The 24,320-nt window shown below is 39.6% G+C and overlaps 1 protein-coding gene across 1 annotated transcript in view; it reads left to right on the top strand.

Annotated features, from left to right (window-relative positions):
• Positions 1-21,552, top strand: part of cntnap5a (contactin associated protein family member 5a) — a 188,688-nt gene extending 167,136 nt beyond the window's left edge. Inside the window, exons 23-24 of the mRNA XM_033617802.2 lie at positions 11,353-11,427; positions 15,888-21,552. Coding sequence (XP_033473693.2) covers positions 11,353-11,427; positions 15,888-16,081 — 269 coding nt within the window. The 3' untranslated portion in view covers positions 16,082-21,552. The remainder of the gene's footprint in view (positions 1-11,352; positions 11,428-15,887) is intronic.
• The last annotated feature ends 2,768 nt before the right edge of the window (positions 21,553-24,320 follow it).

Genomic DNA, 24,320 nt, shown 5'->3' with positions numbered 1-24,320 from the left:
CTCTCCAGTTATTTATTCAGAAACATTTTCTGTCTCCAGCTCCTTAAATGTGGGGATTTGCTGCTTTTCTTTGTCAGTGTACGTCACATATCTGAATGAGTGAAGAAACACAAAAGTTATTCAAAAGGAAATTATGGAGGGCGATTTTCACTATAACTAACATTTCATGGACTTAACGATTAATTAAAAAATAATTGACACATTAATCAACCATAAAGTAAGATAGTGGCAGCCTTAATTAGTTTCTCTTTCGGCCTGTACCGAGATTTCAAGTCATTGTTGTCGCAGCTTAGCTCTTTCTCACCACTCCCTTGACCTTTTCCCTCCTTGTCTCAGCTTCACTAGAGGATGGCTAAGGCGTCACATTGTTCACCTACACCTATGCATATTTTAGCTCAGGGGTGCTGCACAGTATAAATGTGTGTGTATGGCTATGCATCATATTTCCACCAAATACTTTCACTACAGTACCCTTACACCTAAACACAACCCATACAGACATGTACCTAAACCCTAGATGTGTTTTGCGTGTCCACTGCAGACAGTTCTGGGTCTGATTGCACACCAAACAGGGTTGCACAGACTGACAGGGGTGTTTACAGTCTCTGTTGTAATCAATGGGATATTTAGAAATAACATGTTTGTGCACTGGTTACAGTCGATTCTCTACTGATCAAGCAACAGAGTGCAGTGTTTCTAGCCAGTGTGCTCGGTACCTTAACGGAGGGATGACAAGAAAATAGGATGGAATAGAACAGTTTTATTTGTGACATTTACAACTTTTGTCACTGGCAACACAAAACTAACCTTTCTAATTTGAAACCAACTAAACTGACCTGGACTTCTTGTTGGAAACGAAGCTTATGTGCAGCTACAGTAGAGCTGCTCAGACGTACTCACATCGGTGGTTCTCTAAGAATGTGCACTCCCTAGCCTCAGATACAATTTCTCTCTGGACTGCATGTGCTAAAATGTCTACTATTTTTATTTGAATTGTGTCCGACATCACTCCATTCACATTCCCTGGGCAAATCATAATGCTTTGTTGCTCGTTGCCACTTTGTCATGGAGGACAGCATTAACATGGCCTCTTGCCCGTGAGTAGATGCATTGTCACAACCTGGCTCTTTGGCTGCAACAAGGATGGGAGACGAGAAGAGTTTACAAAGAGATAAAAGCTTATTTATTCACAAAATAATGATAAATAACTGAATAAAGGTAAAAGTCAATAATTAGTCATGGAAGTCTGCTGGAACATGGTGAGCTTTAATATCATGAAGCACACTGGCCCAGGTGTGGCTCATGAGGTAAGTGACGCTCTTCTGCCTCGACTCGCATCCTGAAACAGAAAGAACAGCCAGGAAAACAGGCACACCTAGTGGAGCAGAGGGGTTGTCACAGCACGCTTCCTTTTGTGGGATGATACTGTTGGGAGTGTTGTTCAGATAGTAGTAAGCAGATTGTTCCTACATGAAACTGCTCACAGCAAAGTCTGTGGATTATCTTGTGTAGCCAGGTCATGGTTTTTAGAAAGTGAAATTGCTGTTGGGTTTTTCAAACTCCATCCTGATGGCCATGCCACCCACTGCAGTAGAAGTACTTTGTGTCCAAGATATTTTATGGATCTAAAAAGCAGCTCTAAAACTGTCCCAGCAGTTTCATGGTTTTTCTCAAACTGTTCGCACTACTGATTAGTGACGCTGACCTTTGCAGTTTGACCTGATGTGACACACTGTGGTGTTGTTTCACCCTGTGTCAATAGCAGCCTCAGCATCCACCTTGCTAACCATGGATGTACAAAGAGAACTGGACACAGTGTTGGAGGCTGAGCCCTGTTTATTCCTGTGAAAGTTGCTCAGTTGCGCTCGAAGCCAAAAAAGTTTGACTTCCTGGGTCTTAACCCTGGATCTTCCACGAGGCTTTGTTAGTCGAGCAGCTAACTTCCAGTCAAGCACTCCGCCAACTTGAACTTAATTCAGTCATGAGGCTCCTCTAGACTTTATTTTTTTTAACACTTTATTTTATTGTTTTTTACCAAATGTTACAAAAAAGGTAGAGAAAAAAAGGAATGCAAACAAATAGAAATAAGTTCCAGATTGCCCTCTCTCTCGACATCGCTCCTCTTGAGTCTTTATCCTGTGGGTAAACATTTCCATATCATATATATTTCGTTCACAATATTCAAGCATTCATCCTCTGTCAGTGGTTCTGCTTTATACCATCTCTTCGTGATGGCCTTTTTACAGGCTGCAAACAAGATTTTCAGGAGGTATCTGTCTTCTCTTAACACAGTTCCTCCTGCCTTATTGCCTGAGTACAATACCATGCATGATCAAGGTACATCATAACCCAAGATTCTAATAAAAACCACGTGAACATTTACCAAAAAGTGCACAATTTCAGGACAGAGCCGAGCACGGTTGCGTTATAGACAGGTATTTGCTCTTAATCTGTAGTGTAATAAAGAATCTAATTATATTCTTCCAGTGCTCTCTCCAAGTACGAGAGGATGTTGTAGACTTTTGTTTTCTCCAAATATACAACCATTCATCTTCTGTAATATTCACACCACATTCTTTTTCCCATTTCAACTTTACTCTCAGTGTCGTGTTTCCTCTTCTCGCTAGTAAACACTGATGTAGTGTGGATATTATTTTGTACTTCTTTGATGAGGCTCTTATAGACTTTAAAAGTGTTATCAGACCAGATAAATTAAATCCTGATAGTGGAACAAGTCATATCATGGGGGTTGTGACACTGCACACATCTCTTTCACAATGTAAGTCTATGGGATAAAAGTCTTGTGGGGCTCAAAGCATACCGTGACGGACCCAAGAGTTGCAGTTACATGTATAAAATTGGCTTCAAAGTCATCGCACTTCACAGGGGCACAAGCTGGATGCACCATACCAACAGAAATCAAGGCCTTGTCCACAGAAAACAATAATAGTGGCAGTTGCTTTGACGACATCCAACACAAGATATTTGCAGCTACGTTTCTTGGAGACAGCTTCTAGTGTCCATCAGAGGAACTGCAGCACATGTTTGTCAGGATTTGTTGAAGTGATCTGATTACTTTAGAAAAGGTGGACCCTTCTGAGCAGCTTCGCTTCAGGCAACATGCTGTGCAAAGGTGATGTATCCTCGTTAAAACAGATTAGTTTTGTGTTACCAGAAAACCAGAGTGAAGCCTTAAAAATAGCAGCTGACCCACTAACATCTTTGTGTCACAGGCGCCTTAGGATCCCTGAAAATGAGCAAATCAACTCAAAGCAGAGCTATCAGTCTTAACTGGCTTCCTGTTGAACTGTTACAGTTCTTAACTTGTGACTGGTGAATTTAATCACAGTGTGTTTAAACAGACACGTTCCAGCTGTGTGTTTCACTCATCTGTCTGACAGAACAGATGCATCTCAGATTTTACTTTACTGTCTGCACCAGCGTCTTCACACTCACACAAATGTCTTTTAACTATTCAGATCTTTTTTTTCCAATTATTAATATGAATATTTGTTTGGTGTGAATGGAGGCACTGTAATGCAGCACACAGTCATGGCTGGAGCTTTTTTTGATATTTTTTGGGCATTTTTAGCCTTTATTTGACAGGACAGATAAGTGTGAGGGGGAGAGAGAGAGAGGGAGTGACATGCAGCAAAGGGCCACAGACTGGAGTCAAACCTGGGCCGCTGCGGCAACAGCCTTGTACATGGGGCGCCTGCTCTACCACTAAGCCACCAACGCCCCGGCTGGGGCTTTTTAATTGGGTGCAGCAACTAATGTTTTTACATAAAGCGTGAAGTCTTTATCAGAGCTAGCAGAGGCAGTGACGCTTATAGGATGAATAAGGTTCTGGGCCAGTGCCATATTGCCACAACATATATAAATATACATCATAAAAGATAAATACATGTCAGATGTTGTCCTAATTGTCCCGTCTGCTGAGGCAACAGATTGAGCTCAGAGTTGGCTGATTGCACCGAGATTCACTCCTTCAGAGCATAATGAAAATGTTGTCGTCGTCTTGGCAGCAACATGAAACAGCTCATCTTGTGGAGCTATAACATGCAATAGAACCACCAGCCACTTTTTTAAGGCTCATTTACCATTATGCCCAGTTCAGTGTGACACAAGCTACGTTCACATTAAAAGCAGATGTGGTCCTCGTGACACAGAAATCAGATTTCTTCCAATTAGATCTGGGCCACTGTCAAATGCGTCCTTAAATCCAGTACATATCAGGGCGCCGGTAGCTTAGTGGTGGAGCAGGCGCCCCATGTACAAGGCTCGGGTTCGACTCCAGCCTGTGGCCCTTTGCTGCATGTCACTCCCTCTCTCTCCCCCCTTCACGTTTGTCTGTCCTATACATTAAAGGCTAAAAAGCCCCAAAAAATATCTTTAAAAAAAAATATATAAAAATCCAGTACATATCCGATCACTAGCCATGTGACCGCTGTGAGAACAGACATATTGGAAATCAGGTATTTTTCTCATACGTACTTGGATCTGCATGTTTGATGATCACGCTGTAAAAATGCAGCCAATTCTTATTCCCAGGGCATCAATCACAATCACATTAGTGACGCTTTGTCAAGCCCATTGGCATGTGATAATGACCCCAAAGGCATCCTTTAATATCTTTATGAGTTCAACTGGACTTTCAGCTAACTCCAGTGTAAACTCACCCATCCGTTTTCATCTGCTTATCCGGGGCCAGGTCACGGGGGCAGCAGGCCAAGCAAAGCACCCCAGACGTCCCTCTTACCAGTGACACTTTCCAGCTCCTCCTGGAGGACCCTGAGGTGCTCACAGGCCAGATGAGATATAGAATCCCTCCAGCATGTTCAGGGTCTTCTAAGGGGCCTCCTACCAGTGGGACATGCCTGGAACACCTCTAACGGGAGGCGCCCAGGAAGATCCTGATCAGTTTCCCGAACCACCTCAACTGACCCCTTTCAACGCAAAAGAGCAGCGGCTCTACTCCGAGCTTCCTCCGGTTGTCTGAGCTCCTCACCCTATCTCTAAGGCTGAGCCCAGACACCCCATGGTGAAAACTCTTTTCAGACCTCTTGTATCCGCGACGTCATTCTTTCGGCCACTACCCAGAGCTCATGACCATAGGTGAGGGTTGGGACATAGATGGACCAGTAAATCAAAAGCTTCGCCTTCCAGCTCAGCTCCCTCTTCACCACGATGTTCCATCATAGCACCCACATCACTGCAGAAGCCGCACCAAACCACCAATCCATCGCACACTTTATTCTACCCTCATTCCTTAACAAGACCCCAAGATACTTGAACTCCCTCACTTGAGCCAGGAACTCCCCCAAACCAAAGAGGGCAATCCACCAGTTTCGACAGAGAACCATGGCCTCAGATTTGGAGGTGCTGACTCTCATCCTGACCGCTTCATAGTCGGCTGTAAACCACCCCAGTGCCTGCTGGAGGTCACAGTGAGATGAAGCCAACAGAATCACATCATCTGCATAAAGCAGAGATGCAGTTCTGAGGTCCCCAAACCAGTTTGAACCCATCCACAGCAATACTTTACACTCAGAGCATCTGATGTAGTATAAAGAGCGAGAAAGTACGTATAGTGTGGGAGGGAGGGGAGGTGGATGGGTCAAACAAAACCAGATTTTGACCCAGGAGACTGCATTTGTGTCCTGGGTGAAACCAAAAGTCAATGATGTTATAATGTTACATTATGCAATTTACATACAGTCGTCATGCACTAACATTACTCAAATAACATATTTACGTTTTTGTTGCCTAAACCTAACCACAAAAAAAGAAAGAAAGAAAACCATGGGAATGCGGCCAGTTTCATCTAAAGCAGGGTGGAAAAACGAAGTGAGAGCGCTGTAGATGGGAATGTAGTAGGTGGGAATTCTATTTCTGTATTACGCAATGAACGGTTGAGTTTCGCTTTCACCGTGCTCTGCTCTCTGAGAGTGTGGTGCTCTGAATAACCACATGGAATATCCATTCCAACAGTGCTCCTAATGAACGGTCCACCTCCTAAAATAGAAAATCAATATGTGGCTGCAGATGCTGATATGGTGGCGGTCCGCCATAAACAAATGAATGTGTGGGAAACCCTGGCTTTTCTATTCTTTCGTCTTCTCACCCTTCTGCCATTGTTCCAGCAGCTCACAATCCTGAAGCCTCCATAGTCCAAAAAATGTCCAAACAAAAGTCAATTTTCCACAGCTCATTATCCTGAAAACAAAAGCACATTGTTCTGAAAATAGCTATACACTCTGCCACCAGACGCACATGGCTAATTACTATGTAGAATGAGGAAGGTCTGATGACGTCATTGTGAGTAATAATTGGCCATGTGCTTCTGTCTGGCGGCGTGAGAGAAACAGCCCTTCTGCCTGTCTCACAAATGCAACAATGCACATGTGTGACATTACTGATTGCATGTGAGGAGTTTCAGGGCAGAGATTCGTTCACACTGTCAGATATGGGTCACTTCAAACATGAATGTTATCGTCTTGGCAGAAAGATCAGATCAGAATTGAGCATCAAACCCTGAAATGTGAACATGGCCTTTGACAGGATGTATGTATCATTGTTGTCTATATCACACGGTTGAGTGGACGTCCATACAGTCAAGGAAAGATGTCCATCTCGTGTTATTTGTTAAAAGAGCTCCACTGTTAAAGCTTCCAGACTACCTCATCATTTAAATCTAATAACTACAGTAAACGAACCAGTAACTGCTGAACCTTAGACGTCCCTCAGGTACGCACTGTTTCATGCACCTTTCAATTAACATGAACTGCAAACTTCCTTCAAACTAGACTCTTAAATTCCCCTTGGAGATTTTATTATTATTGGATGTTTATTTATGATTCTTGTAACTGTTTCTTTTAATTCCTTGTTTATTGTGTTTCTGTTTTTGCTGATTGTCCTCTTGTTCTCTCTGAAGAGATCTGAATCTCAACCAGACTGCCTGATTAAATCAAGATTTAAAAACTGTATCAGCCAGTGGGGGAAGTACATTTAATCAAGTATTGTTCTTTAGTACAATTTTGAGGTACTATACTTGCACTTTATTTGAGTATTTCTGTTTTATGCTGTTTTATACTGTACTAAAGAGCCAAATATTGTATACCACTACATTTATCTGACAGCTGTAGGTAGTTTATAGATTTAGAGTGTTAACACCAGGGATGGAGCCAGACTCTTTAACATTCAGGGCTCAGCCTAAATGCAGGGGGGATTCTACAATAGCTATATATACTATTATTTCAAGTCATTTCAGATGAAAGAATGCCCACAAATCTGTACATTATTTGGGAAAAACATGATAGTTGCTAAGCAAAAAAATCATCCTGTGGAGCCAACATCTTGTTTTGTATCTAATTGTTCTCCAACTGTCTCCATCACTCTGAAACCATGACACAGCTTATGTTGGGGATCACTAATTATCAGTCCTGCCACCTTAAAAGAGGCAACGATTGTCTGATGTTACTATTTTAAGTTGCCTAACAGGTAAGGTAGGAATTTGGCGTCAACAATTTACTAATTTTGCAACCTGTCTTTGTCACACGATGTTGGAGGAAAGTTGACAGAATCCATGCTAGTATTCCTGGAGTTCATAGATCGTCAAGGTTCAGGGCTTTTGAGAAAACATTCAGGGCTGAAGTCCCAGACGCTTTTACTTTTGGTACTTCAAAGGATACTGTGCAGGATTGTCAGTTACTGTTTGTAAAGCCAAACCCAGATTCGCTCTCATTTGGCGTTTTGCCTCTCGACTATTGCATTTTTTCAGCACTGTGTCTCTTGGATACCTGCTGCTTACAGTCTGGCATCTGGTCGCTACCTTTTTACAAAGTTTAGACCTTACCTGAGTGCAGTGGGGGCACAATGGTCCCGAGAAAATAAGAAGAAAATGATCAATTCAGGGAGCAAGATACGCCACCACACACTTCTAGTGGGTCAAAAGTGATGTTAGAGACAGATTTCTTCTTAACATTGCCTTTTAGGAGAATCCTGCATAGTATTTGTTTAAATCTGGGTTGCATCAACATGGATTATGATTAAATCATAGTTTAACTTTGAATCATGTTGCACCAGACTTCAAAACTTGCTTAAGTTAAGAAAGATTCAATTTAAACCTTTCTTTAAACATCAGTTTAGTTTATAATCTCATTTTTTTTCTGTTGCAAATGTGGTCCAGTATTAACTTTAAATTTCCAGTGGAAGAGGTTTAACTTTTAAAATGGCTGCTTTTTTTGAGACATATTGAGCCAAATAATCAAGCTCCTCTAAGAAAGTTAAGGGACAGACTCAAGTATGTTTTATTATGCTGCTGAATTTCTCTGTAGTTTTCCATTAAGACTGTCTGCCAGTTGCTTTAAAGCAGTCCTGAAAGTAGGGGAGAAGTTAGAGCCTCTCTGCCAACCCATAATCTGTGACATTAGGCTTCTAACTAACTGACTTTTTAGCTAGCAATCAAACAATACAACAAGGAACTTGACACAGAGCAGCCGAAACTTAAGTTCCCCTCTATTTTCTAGCCTACTTACTAGGTCTGTACACCGTGCACCATGTTTATTTATTTTAATTTGGGTAAGCAAAGGTTTTCTATATTGATTAAACTCCAATTAATGTTGTTTAACATCAATAAATTTGAACTTACTAAACAGGGATTAGTTTAAAATTGTGAAACAGAGCTCTGCTTAATTTCAAATGTGGATTGACTCATTTTAAATCTAGTTTTTCTAAACTCTGATTAGAACTAATCTTAGTTTAATTCTTGTTGATGCAACTCAGTTGAGTCAGACCAAGTATATTTAATGCTAATACCTTGTACAGTTATTTAAAGGTCCAGTGTGGAGGCTTTAGGAAGAGTCTTGGCAGAAATTTAATATAATTTATTTTTTCTTTGTTTTCCGCACTGTGTTATATGTATTTCTTGGTTTTTATTGTATTATTTTTCACTGACTGCTCATTGCTTGCTCATTCCTGTTGTCATTTATCTTTTGTTGAATTTTTCTGTATAATGTTAGTTTACTTCTTTCGTCTACTTTTCTCCCCTTTTTTTTGTCATCATCAGTTTTTCTCCTAAAGTTGAGGGGAGGTCCGTTTGTATGAGCCTGTGGTTCCTTATTTTTTTTTTTCTATTTTACCATTTGGATTTTTTGCAGTTTTATGTGTGGGCAAATAAAAAATATAAAAAACTGTACTTTCTTTAGTGAATAATCACCTTAAAACAAGACATGTTGTATTTTTGTTTGTTTCATAGAATGAGCTGCTTATATCTACATAGGGAGCAGGTCCTTGTCTAACGAGATTGCCATGTTGCACCACCATGTTACTACAGTAGCCCAGAGCAGACAAACCAAACACTGGCTCCAGGGCCATTCACGTTTTCGAACTGGCCACCGTAGTTATCAGCCCCTTTGTGACAAGAACGTCAGAAAAACACTGATGTTTTTTCCGTGAAACTGCTTTATTCAGTGCTTTTACCGGTTTAAATCATATGGGTCCATTTGTTTTTGGAAAGGAAGAGACCTCTCACTATAGACCTCCTGAACAATTAAGACTGAAGAAATTCTAAACAGGTGAAGTTTCAGCTGGTTGTAATCTGCAGTCCTCACTGTTATATGCCACTAAATGTCCCTAAATCTAACACACTGGGCCTCATTCACAAACAGTGTGTACGCACAAATCTGTGCTTAAACTGTGCGTACGATCATTTGACACACAAATCCGGGATTCATCAATATTTTCTTACCCGAATTTGTTCTTACTCTGCGAACATTTAGAACTGCCTCAGACCATGCGTACGCACAAATGAGGATGGCCGAACTGACTTAGAAAATGCAAACATACCTTTTAAGTACATGCAGAGTCTATAAAACCACATTCATAAAAAAGAGATTTAATTAACATTTTTTTAAATAATTAATTTACTAATATATTGGCCAAATGAATTAAATTACCATGAAATTGACACATGTTCACCCTCATCATTGTGACAATTAAAATATTAACAATAACATGAACAGAAAAACTATCACTCCATCAGCGTGCAGATGATCTGTAATGCCGACTGCCATATCCTTAAGGCTGTGGCCCGCTGGCCAGGAGGCACCCACGACTCATTTATTTTGCAAAACAGTACAGTGGGAATGCGTTTGGAGGCAGGGGCTGTGAGAAGTGGATGGCTTGTTGGTGAGCATCTTTTGTTCTAGTCTTTTATTTCAATTGTTTTAAGTTAGTATTTTCAGTAAGTCTCTATTCCGTTAATGTTAAAATGTTATATTGTTTGGGTGACCGGGCAAATGGCCTTAAAACATGGCTGATGACACCATACGCAAACCCTGAAACCCCCAAGAGGTGCACTATAATAACATACACGCCCACACACGCGCTGTAGAGCGCACTTTTGGCGTGCTTAAGGGCCGTTGGATGTGTTTGGATCAGATACCGCCGGTGGCAAACTACTTTATACCCCTGACAAGGTGTGCAAGATCATCCTGGCATGCTGTGTCCTCCACAATCTTACAGTGACCCATGGCATTCCTGTAAGACCCGGCGCCATCGCTTCTAACAAACTGTGAAATTTACTACTTCTCTCCTCGCGTAACCGCTTCCTTCATTCATGAATCAACTCTAGGCAAGCGGTTTCCTTATATGGAGAAATGGGGGCGTGGTAGTATGCTGATTGCAGTTCGCGGACACGCGCCTGTCAATTTAGAATGGTTCTGATTTACTAACATACGCACAGTGGTGAGAACAAAATTGGCCGGTACGCACGTGTCATGAATCCGACAGTGATTTTGCGCAAGTACTTATTTTTTGCGGAGAGTAAGAACATTTCTGCGCAGATATTAGTGAATGAGGCCCATTGTTCCTTTAAGTAAGAGTTTAAATGCAGGAGTGTTTTTAAACTGTGGTATTGCAAATTTAACTTCAGTAAAAGATCTGAGTACTTCCTCCAACAGTGGTGTCAGCAAACCCTTCATTATCAGTGCCCTCCTCCTGACCAGGGTTTAATGCAGTTCAGACTCTGCCCGCCCGGCTCTGAGCGTCACTATTAGGGATAGAAACTTAAGTCTTTTATATTGAGATGAAATGATGTCGATGAAAATTTAAATTCACTTATCCAACTGGAGAGATAAACAGAGAAAAAGAGACCAAATATAAAGCTATTACAGGGCTTATACAGAGAGTTAGAGGGAAGTGAAGCTAAATTTAATTTGGTTATTGTGTGAAAATACTCAGTGTTATTCCAGAGCAGTGAGGTTTAACAGACTTCACAGGTAAAGGTGACAACCAGAGATTAACATCATACATTAATGTCTGTTAATTTGTGTGTTTCTGCCTCTCCAGATCAAACTGTAACAGCAAATAAAGACAAAGAGCAGCACGGAAACGGCACCCAGAAGGATTTGGCTGTAATAGCAGGTCTGTTTTTTCTCTCTTTTGTGCTGGTTTATTTTTCTTTGCTTAATTGAAAATGAGTCCCAGCTGTTTGTTATTTGTCATTCTCTCCATTTGCCTCCATCTTAATTCTTTTTTTTTTTTTTTTTTTCTTTTTTCTGGTCTCTTGATAACTCAGTCTTAGCTAAAGCTCATTTTCATTACTGCCACTCGCGCAGTCTTGTCTGAAATTAAATTAAAGTCAATGATGATGAAGGATTTCTGTGCGCCTGCTAACAGGGAATACTTTGTTTTGCATTTTATGTCTATTTACACATTGTTGTTGACAATAGAGATGCCCCGAGCTGATCTGCAGATCAGTATGAGACCAATAAAATAATTTTAAGAAGTGGTTTGACATTTTGGAAAATGCACTTTAGAGCTAAACCCAAATGTAACAATACAGTTACATGAAGTGGAAAAGATTAAAGCTGTCTGCTGGAGTTTGGGGTGGAAATTACAAGCTTTAAGCTACAGCCTTTAAATAACATCACAATATGTTTAGGCTATATCACAATACATGATGTATATATCTTAATATTCTGAAATCTTCTTTTAAACTACTGTAGGCTACTATAATACTAAACTACTAAAGAAACTACTGTTATAATAAAGTTAGATAAAGGAGTTACTATAAAGTTAAAGTGCTATTATAATAAAGCCAGATGAAATACCATCAAAATAAAGTTAAATAAAATGCTGTTAGAATGAAGTTAGATAAAGCTCTGTTATAAAGTTAAACAAAGAACTGTTATCACTTAAGTTAGCTGATGTGCTGTTATCATGAAGTTAAAGTACTATTAAAATAAACATAAAGAAAGTACTGTTACAATAAAGTTAAATAAAATACTGTTTGAATAAAGTTAGATAAAGGACTGTTACAATAAAGTTAATGTACTTTTAAAATAAAGTTGAATAAAGCGCAGTTATAATAAAGTCCAATAAAGAATTGTTATAATAAAGCTAAAGTGTCATTATGATGGAGTTAAATACAAAATAAAAAACTAAAATGAGTTTGAATTAGCTGAAGTTCTTTTTTAATGAAGTTAAAGTACTGTTACAATAAAGTTAAATGAAATACTATTGTGATAAAGTTAAGTACTGTTACAGTAAACTTAAATAAAGGACTTCAATAATAAAGTTAAATAAAGTACTGTATATACGGTAAAGTTAAATAAAGTAGTATTATAATAAAGTTTAAAAAAAGTACAGTTGTTATAAAGTTAAAGGACTGTTCCAATAAAGTTAAAGTACTGTTTTAATAAAATTAAATAAAGTACTGTTTAGTAAAGTTTAATAAACTACTATTAAAATAAAGTTAAAGTGCTGTTTTGATAAAGTAAAAGTACTGTTATAATAAAGTTAAAGTGCTGTTTTGATAAAGTTAAATAAAGTACTGTTATAATAAAGTTAAATAAACTACTATCTAGTAAAGTTTAATAAAGTACTATTAAAATAAAGTTAAAGTGCTGTTTTAATAAAGTTAACTAAAGTACTGTTATAATAAAGTTAACTAAACTACTATTTAGTAAAGTTTAATAAACTACTATTAAAATAAAGTTAAAGTGCTGTTTTGATAAAGTTAAAGTACTGTTATAATAAAGTTAAAGTGCTGTTTTGATAAAGTTAAATAAACTACTATTTAGTAAAGTTTAATGAAGTACTATTAAAATAAAGTTAAAGTACTGTTTTAATAAAGTTAAATAAAGTACTGTTATAATGAAGTTAAATAAACTACTATTTAGTAAAGTTTAATAAACTACTATTAAAATAAAGTTAAAGTGCTGTTTTGATAAAGTAAAAGTACTGTTATAATAAAGTTAAAGTGCTGTTTTGATAAAGTTAAATAAAGTACTGTTATAATAAAGTTAAATAAACTACTATTGAGTAAAGTTTAATAAACTATCATTAAAATAAAGTTAAATAAACTACAATTATAATAAAGTTAAAGTATTGTTATAATGAAATAAATCAAAGCAGAAATATTGGCAATGTTATTCTGAAGCACCTGGTTTGTCTCAGGCAGGAAGTGGGTTGATGTTTTTGCTATGACCTTTAATCTTCAGATCAACTGTTAGCAGTTAGCGGAGGGCTTTTAAAAAGTGACATGACGATTTATACTCTATGTTTACTAGAGTCATTTTATATATCCCACATGAAACAAGCCTGTGATACACTTTGTATAATCAAAATATCGCCCCCCCCACTTTAGCTAATGAATGAAGGGGTTTTAGTGTGATCATAAACATGAGCCCAGTCGAGGCACCATGCCACATGCCACACAATGAACAATGTCAGCTTGTTAAAAAGGAATTCTTTACCCACAAAATAACCGTTAGTATATCAGTTACTTCCCCCGTGTTACCTTGAATTTGTGAAGAAGACTCGCATGCCTCTACAGTGAACAAAGAATCCAAAAACAGTGTTCGTCTTTTTTGGATTCTTTGTCCAACTTGATGGTATGAGGGATAGACAGAATTCAAGGTAACACAGGCAGAGTAATTGATATACTAACAGTCATTTTGTGAATTATTCCTTCAAGGGATGGTCTGCTGGTTAGCTTAGCTTAACATAAAGACAGGAGGCAGAGAAAACAGCTGCCCCCCCTCTGCCCAGTGGTAACAACATCCACCTCCCAGCACTGAGCTCTAAAGCTTCATAATCTACAACTTCTATCTTGTTTGTTCAATTCCAAAAACCAAAGTGTACGTGTTGCCTGGCAACCGGCGGAGACTCCAGGAAGTTAATGATCCTACTTATTTATACTGTAGAGACTAAGACTGGTATCAGTCCTCTAATCTTAACTCTTGACAAGAGAGGGAACAGGCGTGTTTCCCAAAATGTCACACTCCTCCTTTAGGATGGAGGATTAGACGGAGGCATTTCTTAATTTATAAAAATCAGCTCCGTGAAGCCTGTCTAATTTCTGGACCTTTTATTATAGCGACATGTGCTTCATTTTAAAAACTGCAGAACAGTATGGAACTTTACCAGCTGCATTGTGTTAACCTTAAAGTCTGTGGTGTGTATTATTGCGTGCATGTTTTTGTTTGTCAGATAAATGGCCGACGCTGGTCCATTTTGTGAAACGGCCAGTCAGAGATTATTTGTCACATCTTTAAACCGTGGCAGCAGCATCTTTTCTGAGTTTTCTGCAACCTCTTCTTTTGCGGTGAATCAGCCATTTTAATGACATGAGCAAATAATATTCCACCGAAACAAGTTTACCGCTGACATTATTTTACAAGGACACTGACGCTGCATTCTTGGCTTTGTGCCACCAAAGACGCTTGTGATTGGTTTCGAGAAATACAAACAAGCTAGAGCTTTTTTTCACCATGGCAGATTGATTATGTTTGCTTCAGACCTTTCTCTAGCACTGTCAAGATAGGTCTGGCTACGGGAGACTAACCAGGGGGAGACTGAAGGGTGGGCGCTACCAATGCAGAAGTGCAAAAACTGCAGTTCCTTTAATGGCCACTTGAGGCTGGCTCCAAAACAGAGTCAACCCCCATTGACCCTCATGTTAAAATGCCCACCTTTACAGGAGAAATAAACATGTTTACAGCCTGCTACAAAAACAGTTTTGGTCTCTATGTCTAATTTTAACATTTATGACAACTGTACGAGGGGTTAATTTTTTATAACGTACCCGTTTAAGTTTCACTAAGGCCCCAAGTTACACATGTTAAAGAGCAGGGCTGCTTGAGTGACAGGCTGTCTGCGAGGTGTCGCTGCACTCTGTGAGTCAGACCCATGCCTCACTCCTTCATAGCTCCTCCCTCTTTGACAAATAAGGTCACTCCTGGCTCCAAAAACAGCAAGATGGCAACGGCCAAAATGTTAAATTTGAAGCTTTAAAACAGCAGCAAAGACCAATGGATGATTATGATATAAAGTTATACTCAGGAATGCAATTACTTCACTGTATCTTTACATAGGAAATAGTGGTTTGCTCCTGTATTATTGCTCTGAATGTTGTTTACAGCTCATTTAAAACCTTGTTTTTTGTTAGTTTTATAAGTAAGCTTTAGATATTTTAATCACTCCTAGATTTTCTGCAATCATCTGTTATAGAAGAATTTCTCTAATGCAAGTAAACACAAAACAATCAAGGACTCAATTTGCAATTACATTATAAGCATGAACAAATAAAACCACAATTTGAATACACTAACAGAACCTCCTTCAGTCATTAAATGACTTTTACTTGAACGCCGTGCTAATATAAGGAAAATTGAAAAATGAGTGGGATGTCGAGTTTTGTACTTTGAATCCAAGGACGGCATTTTGTGTTCAAAGGTAAGAATTTTTGCACAGATGAGTCAAAGCAAATTGCTGTAACCGGTTTGGGTCAGGGTCAGAAGAAACTTAATGGGGACGGCCCCGGTGGGCAGCATTGTCCCCTGGTATCTGCTAATGTGTCTCCCCTGCTGTGTTCTCAGGTGTGGTCACAGCGGTGGTCTTCATCGCTGTCTGCGCTCTGGCTGTGATAAGCCGCCTCCTCTACCAGCAGCGGCGGGCCCAGAGGAGCAGCAGCATCAAAGAGGAGAACAGACACAGCATGTACACGGACTACAGGACAGAGCTGCACCTCCACAACTCAATCAGGGACAACATGAAGGAGTACTACATCTGACTACAGTGTGCACTCTGTGGACCCAAGCCACAAACTTACCTCTCTCTTATAAAGGACTAACAGGTGGACGCGCTGCTGCAGGATTTCTAACAACAAAACATCTCCGTGCCCTGGAAATCTTCCAGGAACACTGCAAATCGCCTGTAGCCTGTAGTCCACTCTCGTAATGCTCCAGTACAAGCAAGTGGGCTGAATCTTTACAGCTGTTAGTGTATTTGATGTTGGTGAAACTGTCAGAATCAAGCTGCTGTGGTTTCTGTCGTTGCAAAAATGTGTAAAGCAAAAGATGAATGTCTCGCCAGGGTGGACAAACGGGACGCCACAAGTGCAACGAGCGAAAGCTGCTGTCCATCTTGAATGCGCACAACTCAAAACATTATGTTGGAAACCCTCAAATGCTGAATTCTTCCACAGTACAGTGGGACTCACTAAATTGTACTTACGAGTCAGGAAATGTAGGCCAGGCCTGTAAGATATGCGTGCATTCGCTGCTGTCTTTGTTTTTTCAGTGGTGGTGAATGTTGTAGAAGAAGAAATGGGGACAATACTGCCTATACTGTATGAGTGCCTAATTTGCATACAAGTTTTTATTTGAACATTTTAGAAGTTATTCATGTGATTTGCACAAAAGCAATCGCATTTACATAGAGAGGAGCTTATTGTCATTCAGTTCTGCAACCCACTCTACATAGAATAAAAGGAAATTTGAATTTCCCAGTCATGCGCAACATCTGCCAGTTGACCATCAGTAATGACTCTTAGTAATGTTCCTTTCACTCGGTTGTTTTTCACTGCACTGTTTGAAGTAGCATGGAAATTGACAAACCTAAATCCTGTAATCTTCTGTTAACTGGATACGTTACGAATCCGTAACTCCTCAGCACTTTAGAGTCTTGTCCCTAAGAAGCATTGTACACCATTCAGACCACTTTCATTTAGTTGGAGGGGATTTTTAGCGGACAGTTTAGGAAATAATGGATTTTATTTAAGTGTGCAAATTCTGCTTGTGCGTTATTTTTTCATGTACATAAAAAACCCAAAGCGCTTGTGTATAATGTGTCATGAAAGTAACAGAAATAGGAAATTAAAGGGCGGGTCCATCTGCGTTCTTTTCAGGGTTTTTAAAACATAAATGCCCACTCAGCTGTTAGCTAAACGTGGTGACGAAGGAATAATAATAACTGAAAGGGTTCAGATATTTTTCAAGTATTTATCTACAGTCAGTGTCATATTTTCTCCACTTTACTGGAGCCTTTAAATCGCTCTCCTTAAAGCCACCAGACTCCTTTGGCAAAAACAGTCATTTTACCTTGCAGAACACGGGAGTTGTGATCAACCGCTGCCTCTATTGGTTAATTTGTTGATTTGTTAATTTGTTGACTTTCAGATCTGAGCGAACATAGCATCCGCAGTAGTATGTTGCTTAGCTTCCATTTCGAGTTGGGGTGTTAAAGGAATGTAGCCAATTTGGAAGGTCATTAACACGCAATTCTCAAAAAAGGTTCGGCTCAGTCATGAAGAAGCACATCAGGTGGGTTAGTTTATATCTAGCAACGGCATCATGTGAAAACCTAGGTCAAGTCACGTGGGAAAATGTTTATAGAAGGGCTTAGGGAATAGCATGTTGATGATAAAGGCCCTGGCATACCATCGGTCAATGTCAGGCCATCGATTAGCATCTGTTGCTCTAGTTTTTGCGAAGTGTCCCGCACCATTGGCACTAGCTAGCACATATTTTGGCTAATTTAGCATGTTCACTCTGATTGGCAGTTCAGCTCAGTGTACAAGAAGAGAATCAAGAGGGCGTGAGATCAAAACAAACTTGTTATATGAGTTAAGATTTTTTTTTTATTTAGCCATTTAAGATCTTTAGGTGGAAAAGTTCGTAATTCTTTGTGTCATTGTTTGCCAGCGCGCGGTAACTATCAAGTATTATGTTGTTAATGTGCTAATTGGCAAACTAGCATCTCGAAACCATCCTGTAGGTGTCCGTTTTTGAATGATGAATACAGACTACTGCCACCTGTTGGCGTTGAGAGTTATTTCCTCTTACGCAGGCGCAGAACGTACGTGCAAGTTTACTGTTCTGGCTGAGACACAGGCAACATGAGGTGATGCAACAGTCAGCCTTCGTCACCACTTGTTCTTTGATGTGGGTTTTGTGTATTTGGGCCCTCAAACAAACTTCAACCGAAGTCTGAATGTTTGGATTTTAGTGAGAACGCTACTGGGAACCTACAGAATGACATAAAAACCGAATAAAAGAAACAATGGACACACCCTTTGACGGAGAGGATTATCATATTTCAGTAAATACAAAGCAGTCATATACACAAGCACATGCAGTAACAAATCTGGCAAACCATTCCTCCCCAAGCAGTATCTTTGGTGTTCTTTGGCAAATGGGCAGCAGTTTGGTGTGTACAGGAAGTGTTGAGCTCAGCAACTAACAGAAACTGGTTTAACCAGCATGCAAGTCATTTGCAGTAGTATGGAACAATCACAGCAGCAAGTTTATCGGTGCTTGTGCAGCTAAGGCAAGCTCCAGGGTCAACGTGTCAGTCACAACCTTCTCTAATACATTTTGTCACAGTACTTGAGTGAGTTTGTACCACTGTTTAAGGTTGCAATATCTCAGTTTCTAGCTGGGTGCAGGCAGTTCTCATTCTCTGTACGTATACCTACAAAAAGTCATGCACCAGAATCCGTATATAACCCAAGTAATCATTAGCTAGTGAACCCAGTATAACCCATGTAATTGTGAAGGCTGCGATCACATGAATTAAGTACGGGAGTAAAGAAGGAAGTAGTACAAAGAGCAAAAGTCCGCATAAGGAGGCAGGTTGGAGAGATGGATGGGTCAAACAAACACAGGACTTTACCCGCGAGACCGGTGTTCACGTCTCGTGTGAAACCAAGTGAACTTTAAGTTATTTTAAGGTTTGTCATCACCATGTTTTTTTCTTAAGCTAACCTACATAACTTTACTTTCCTATACCTAACCTAAGGTAGATTTATGTTAAATACAATACGTTACGTTCGTAACTTTATGTCAAGTACAGAATGTGACAATGTCCAACCGTGTTTCTTTTCCTAAACCTAACCTATGTACTTTATATTAAGTAGGTTACGTGACGATGCCTATGTTTCTTTTCCTAAATCTAACCTACATAACTTTACATTAAGTACGCAACATAACGTGACAATACCCAACCATGTTTCTTTTTCTAAATCTAACCCACGTTACTTTCCTAAACCTAACCTACATAAATTTATATTAAGTAGGTAACATGATGATGCCCAACCATGTCTCTTTTCCTAAAGCTAATCTACGTAACTTCATGTTGAGTATGTTACGTCATGTACGCACTTTTATGTAAAGTACACAACGTGACAATGCCCAACCATATTTAGTTCCCGAAATCTAACCTATTAAACTTTCTTAAACCTACTTTGTGTAACTTAACATTACAGTACATTACATTTAGTACATAGGTTTATGTTAAGTAGTGTTAAGTTACGTAACGTGATGACGCCCAACCATGTTTCTTTTTTACTAAACCTGACCTACATAACTTTACTTCACTAATCCTAACCTATGTAACTTTAGGTTAAGTACATTATGTTAAGTACGTAACTTTATGTTAAGTACATAACATGATGATACCTGGCCACATTTCTTATCCTAAATCTAATAGATGTAACTTTACTTGCCTAAACCTGCCCTACATTACTTAACGCTAAGTATGTAACTTTACATTACGTTAGGTACCGAACATTACAACATCCAAACATGTTTCTGTTCCTGAACCTAATCTATGATACTTAACGTTAAATACATAACTATATGTTAAGTACCTAACGTAACAACACCATTCTTGGGGCGCTAATTTGTTAGATATCACACGAACTGTTTTATGTGGATGCGCTGCTTTGTGATATAAAAAAGTCAAGTGGACAGAAGAAGGTCGGACTCAAACTGTGAAGTATCACAGTGTAGACCTGGTGCGTATTAAACTCAAAAAGTACTGATACAAAAGTTTTGTTTTGTCTTTTTTTTTTTTTTTTTTTTTTTTGCAGCGCTATCCAGCAGTGCTTAGAGCTTTTTGCAACTTAGAGAAAGGCCACTATGTCACCTGACATGATTTGTTTATTTATTTATTTATTATCTGGATTACAGGGATAAGTGGTGTTTTCTATTTCAAGCAGAAAACTTTTTTATAAACATCTAACACTGGTTGATCCTAAGAAAAAATAATCCATACACACACTAACAAGGCAAAAAGTCTAGCGCCAACTTTAGTGGTCCTGTAATACACATCAGAAACAAGAATTAAAGCATGGACGAAAGATGGAGACTTTGCTTTTCTAAGATCCTTACCACGAGAGGGGGAAAAGGTTTGACCTGCAGGTGGTCAAACACATTTCAAAATCAGCTCTACAGATTTAGCTTATTGGCTTCAGCTGCTTTCGGCAGGTTAGCTGTCTTTGTCAGCATCAGTTGTGCTTTGAGCTTAACATGCTTCACACGAGCCCAAAGGAACGCTGAATCTGAGGCTGACAGACTGGGTAATTGTTTCTAGAGCATCCTTTCATGAATGAATGAAGTCATTATAATTCGTCTTCTTGGGATCATAAATGTCTGTAAAATTTCAACGAAAGAGATCCAACAGTTGTGAAGACTTTTCACTCTGACTCCAGTTTTTGGACCAATGCACTGATGGACTCACGGACATGGATTGAGAGATGGATGGAAAAAACTGACAAACAATACCGCCCCTCCTGGAGCCCCACCGCTTCTATCTGGCTATAGATTATGTGACTGAAAGCGACACAGGGAAGTGGCATGGTCAAAAGACAGGGTCTAGATCGCTCTGGGCCCCATCTGTGCATGTCCTTGTTATCTAAGTATGTCTCAAGATGTGATAGTCTGCAGATCTCCAGTTACCAGTGAATGAATACATACCTCTCAGAGTGTTTTGGTTATATCGCAATGGGTAATATCGCGTGGTTACTTCTTAATGATTTGTATAGCTGCAGTTTTATTAAGGATCTATTGTATAGATGTATAATTTAATAATAAAAGTGAATATATTGATTAATTCTCTTTGGTAAAATGGTTTGACTTCAGCATCTGTAAACAGGGTCTTGCGCTGTTAAGACTGTGGCAGCCTAGCAGCAATCAAAAGTCCAACATTGTTAATGGTGTTTGCAGGTTGGAAGCCAGTGAGGGACTACATCCTTGTTGGGGTCTGGAGAGGGAATATTCGCTCATATAGTGTCCAATGAGCAAAGGTCATCAGTGACACATGAAAAGGTATGTCGCTTGTTTCGTCTTTTTAAAATATAGCTATGAAGGGATGAAAAATTTGACACATATTTAGAGACAGTTATACCAAAAAGTTGACTTAAATTATGTCCAGAAATAAAAGGGCTTTTGAAGAAAGGATGAATTCCTCAAAAATTCCCCCAACCACTGACCTATGGGCTTTTAAATTAATCATGCTGTTAGAAGTGAAATTACTTTAAAACTTGCCGGACGGCTCCGAGCACAGTGAGGTCATAAGTTATGGCAGTTGGCTTCTTAACCCGAGCACAACAGGTCCTGAAAAGCCTGACGGGTCAGACTGTGTTCAGGCCAAAAATGTGAGCTGTTTGGTCAGGATAGGTAGGGCTCTGGCTTTTTTAAATAAATAAAAAATATTTTAAAAAGTACAGGCACAGAGAGGAGAAGAAGCAGCCAGGCTCCATACTGGGCTCTCTGTTCTTTCTCACGCCCTGAGCATCTTATCTGGCTGGGAAATACAGTGTTGGGAGTCGGTGATACACCGAGCGTGGTCCATTTTCCACTGGAGATGTGCATAGCTCATGCAGCCACACAGCCAGTGTGTCTGTGAGAAGCCAACTAGTGCTTTCTGGGTGGTGGTTGAGCTTGGTTAGGCTCAAGCGCAGTATTTTTTGTGATGATGTTGGACATACCGGGTTCAGTCTTCAGCTCACACGGGTCAGTTCGGTTCAAGTTGTAATATTTTCGGCCCGTTGACAACTACAGGTGGTGGGCACAAAATGTGTTTAATCACGTGCTAGCAACACGAAAACAATGCCAATGCAAAGCCTATCACTGTTGCAGTTTCGTTAGGTTTAGGGAAAGAAAAACACTTGGTGAGTGGTAGAGCCATTTCTAGGATTTCTAGTTTCCTATTATTATTTGAGTCGCTCTAATGCACCACCTGACCTGGCATCTCAGGAACCTTTAATTAAAAGCAGGTGTGCTGAAGTGAGTGTGGAGCGTGGAAGACGCCACAGGGTTACAGTCTTTAACTGTCGTGTGTTTGGTTAATCTTAGTTTTTATTGTTTGATGAAGTCTTTGTTTTTGTGAAGGCCTGTTTGGAGAATGTTCGTTCGGGGATTTTTTTTTTTTTTTTTTAATGCAACAGTCAAGACAGTCAGTTTATAGCGTCATCTTGCAACTCTTCATACTTCCTGCAAATTAGTCAACTCTAAAATCAATCGAAGCACCTGGATCATCAAAACCGAAGACAGGAGCGGCTGTTTTTGAACTTACTTGGAAGCCCCAATAGTGAGGTTTAGAAAACATAAAAATAGAGTACTTGTTGAAGTTTAGGAAAAGATCGTGGTTGATTAAAATAACTACATATGAGCCTAAGTTCATTTATGTACTCTACATAGTTGCATAAAGTCTGTGAAGTCATGTAAATACCTTGACTTTTGGTTTCACACAGGACACCAACAACATCTCCTGGTTTAGAGTCCATGTGTGACCGATCTATCAGCCCTTCCACCCGCCCTATGTGGACTTTCTCGCTCTTTATACTCCACCACAACAAATGATCCTCATTGACTTTGCATTGACATTGTTCCTGTGATGCCAGCACATGACTTTATCAGATTTCGTGGCCATTTAACGTATTTTTATGAGGCAGATCTGGCACTGCAGCAGCTGGCCAAAGATAAATGTTCTTATTTACTCTTGGTGGAGAAAGAAGTGATGTAATGTGATTCAGATCACCAGTGGAGATGTTTTTATGTTTCTTTCTTTCTTTTTAAAGCTATGCCATTTGCAATTACTTCCCCTCAGTGCTTATGAACTTTCTTAATTGCCAATCAACATATAACTGTAATTTACATAATTTTCCAGACCACTGAGAGTCAGTTTTAATAGTGAGGGGCATTTTATTATTTAGCTGAAGTTGTTTTCTTTGGTTCTTGTCATTTATTCTTACTTTACGTTTCATTTATTTTAAATACTCCCCTTTCTCATTTCAAACTACTTCTCTTCCTGCTACTGTGTTTCCCACCTGTGTGACTGTCTGCCCCGCCCTGATGTGGTTCACCTGTTCCTCATCAGCCCTGCTGTCTCCCGTCCCTCGTTACCACCTTCCCTCATCTGCGTGCTCCCCTTTGTCTCTGTCAGTTTGTCATCTCACACACTGAGAATTATTCCAGCTGTAGTTTTCCAAGTGTTTGGGATTTGGATCTGCCACCTGCTACCTGTCTGCTGTTACCTGCCTTTCCTAATGAATAATTGTTGCAATAAATCATTGATTTATTTATTTTTTTTTCCTGCCAGGTTCTTCATCTTTAATCTGTGTTAGGTCCAAACCTGCTGTTGCTGAAACCTGACATACAGCTCCTTTATTCAGTACATTCAGTAGCTTGCAATTTTTGTGTGTCAGTACCAACAATACTACAGAACCAACCACTGCCCTAGATTACCCCTTTTCCACCAGCATGGAAGCTGTTACGTTTCAGTTCCCGCACGAGTTGCTGAAGTTCAAACTGAGCATCAGAATGGAGAAGAAAGGTGATTTAAGTGACTTTGAACGTGGCATGGTTGTTGGTGCCAGATGGGCTGGTCTGAGTATTTCAGAAACTGCTGATCTACTGGGATTTTCACATACAGCCGTCTCTATGGTTTACAGAGGATGGTCCGAAAAAGAGGAAATATCCAGTGAGCCAAAATGCCTTGTTGATGCCAGAGGTCAGAGGAGAATGGCCAGACTGGTTCAAGATGATAGAAAGGCAACAGGAAGTCAAATAACCACTGGTTACAACCAAGGTCTGCAGAAGACCATCTCTGAAGCAACAACATGTCCAGCCTTGAAGCAGATGGGCTACAGCAGCAGAAGACCACACCAGGTGCCACTCCTGTCAGCTAACAACAGGAAACTGAGGCTACAGTTCACACAGGCTCACCAAAACTGGACAATAGAAGAT

This window comes from Epinephelus lanceolatus, chromosome 14, assembly GCF_041903045.1.
Source record: "Epinephelus lanceolatus isolate andai-2023 chromosome 14, ASM4190304v1, whole genome shotgun sequence".
In the NCBI taxonomy this organism is placed as follows: Eukaryota; Metazoa; Chordata; class Actinopteri; order Perciformes; family Serranidae; genus Epinephelus; species Epinephelus lanceolatus.
The sequence above is the reverse complement of the archived record's forward strand: the minus strand, read 5'-3'. Positions and strand labels throughout refer to the sequence as shown.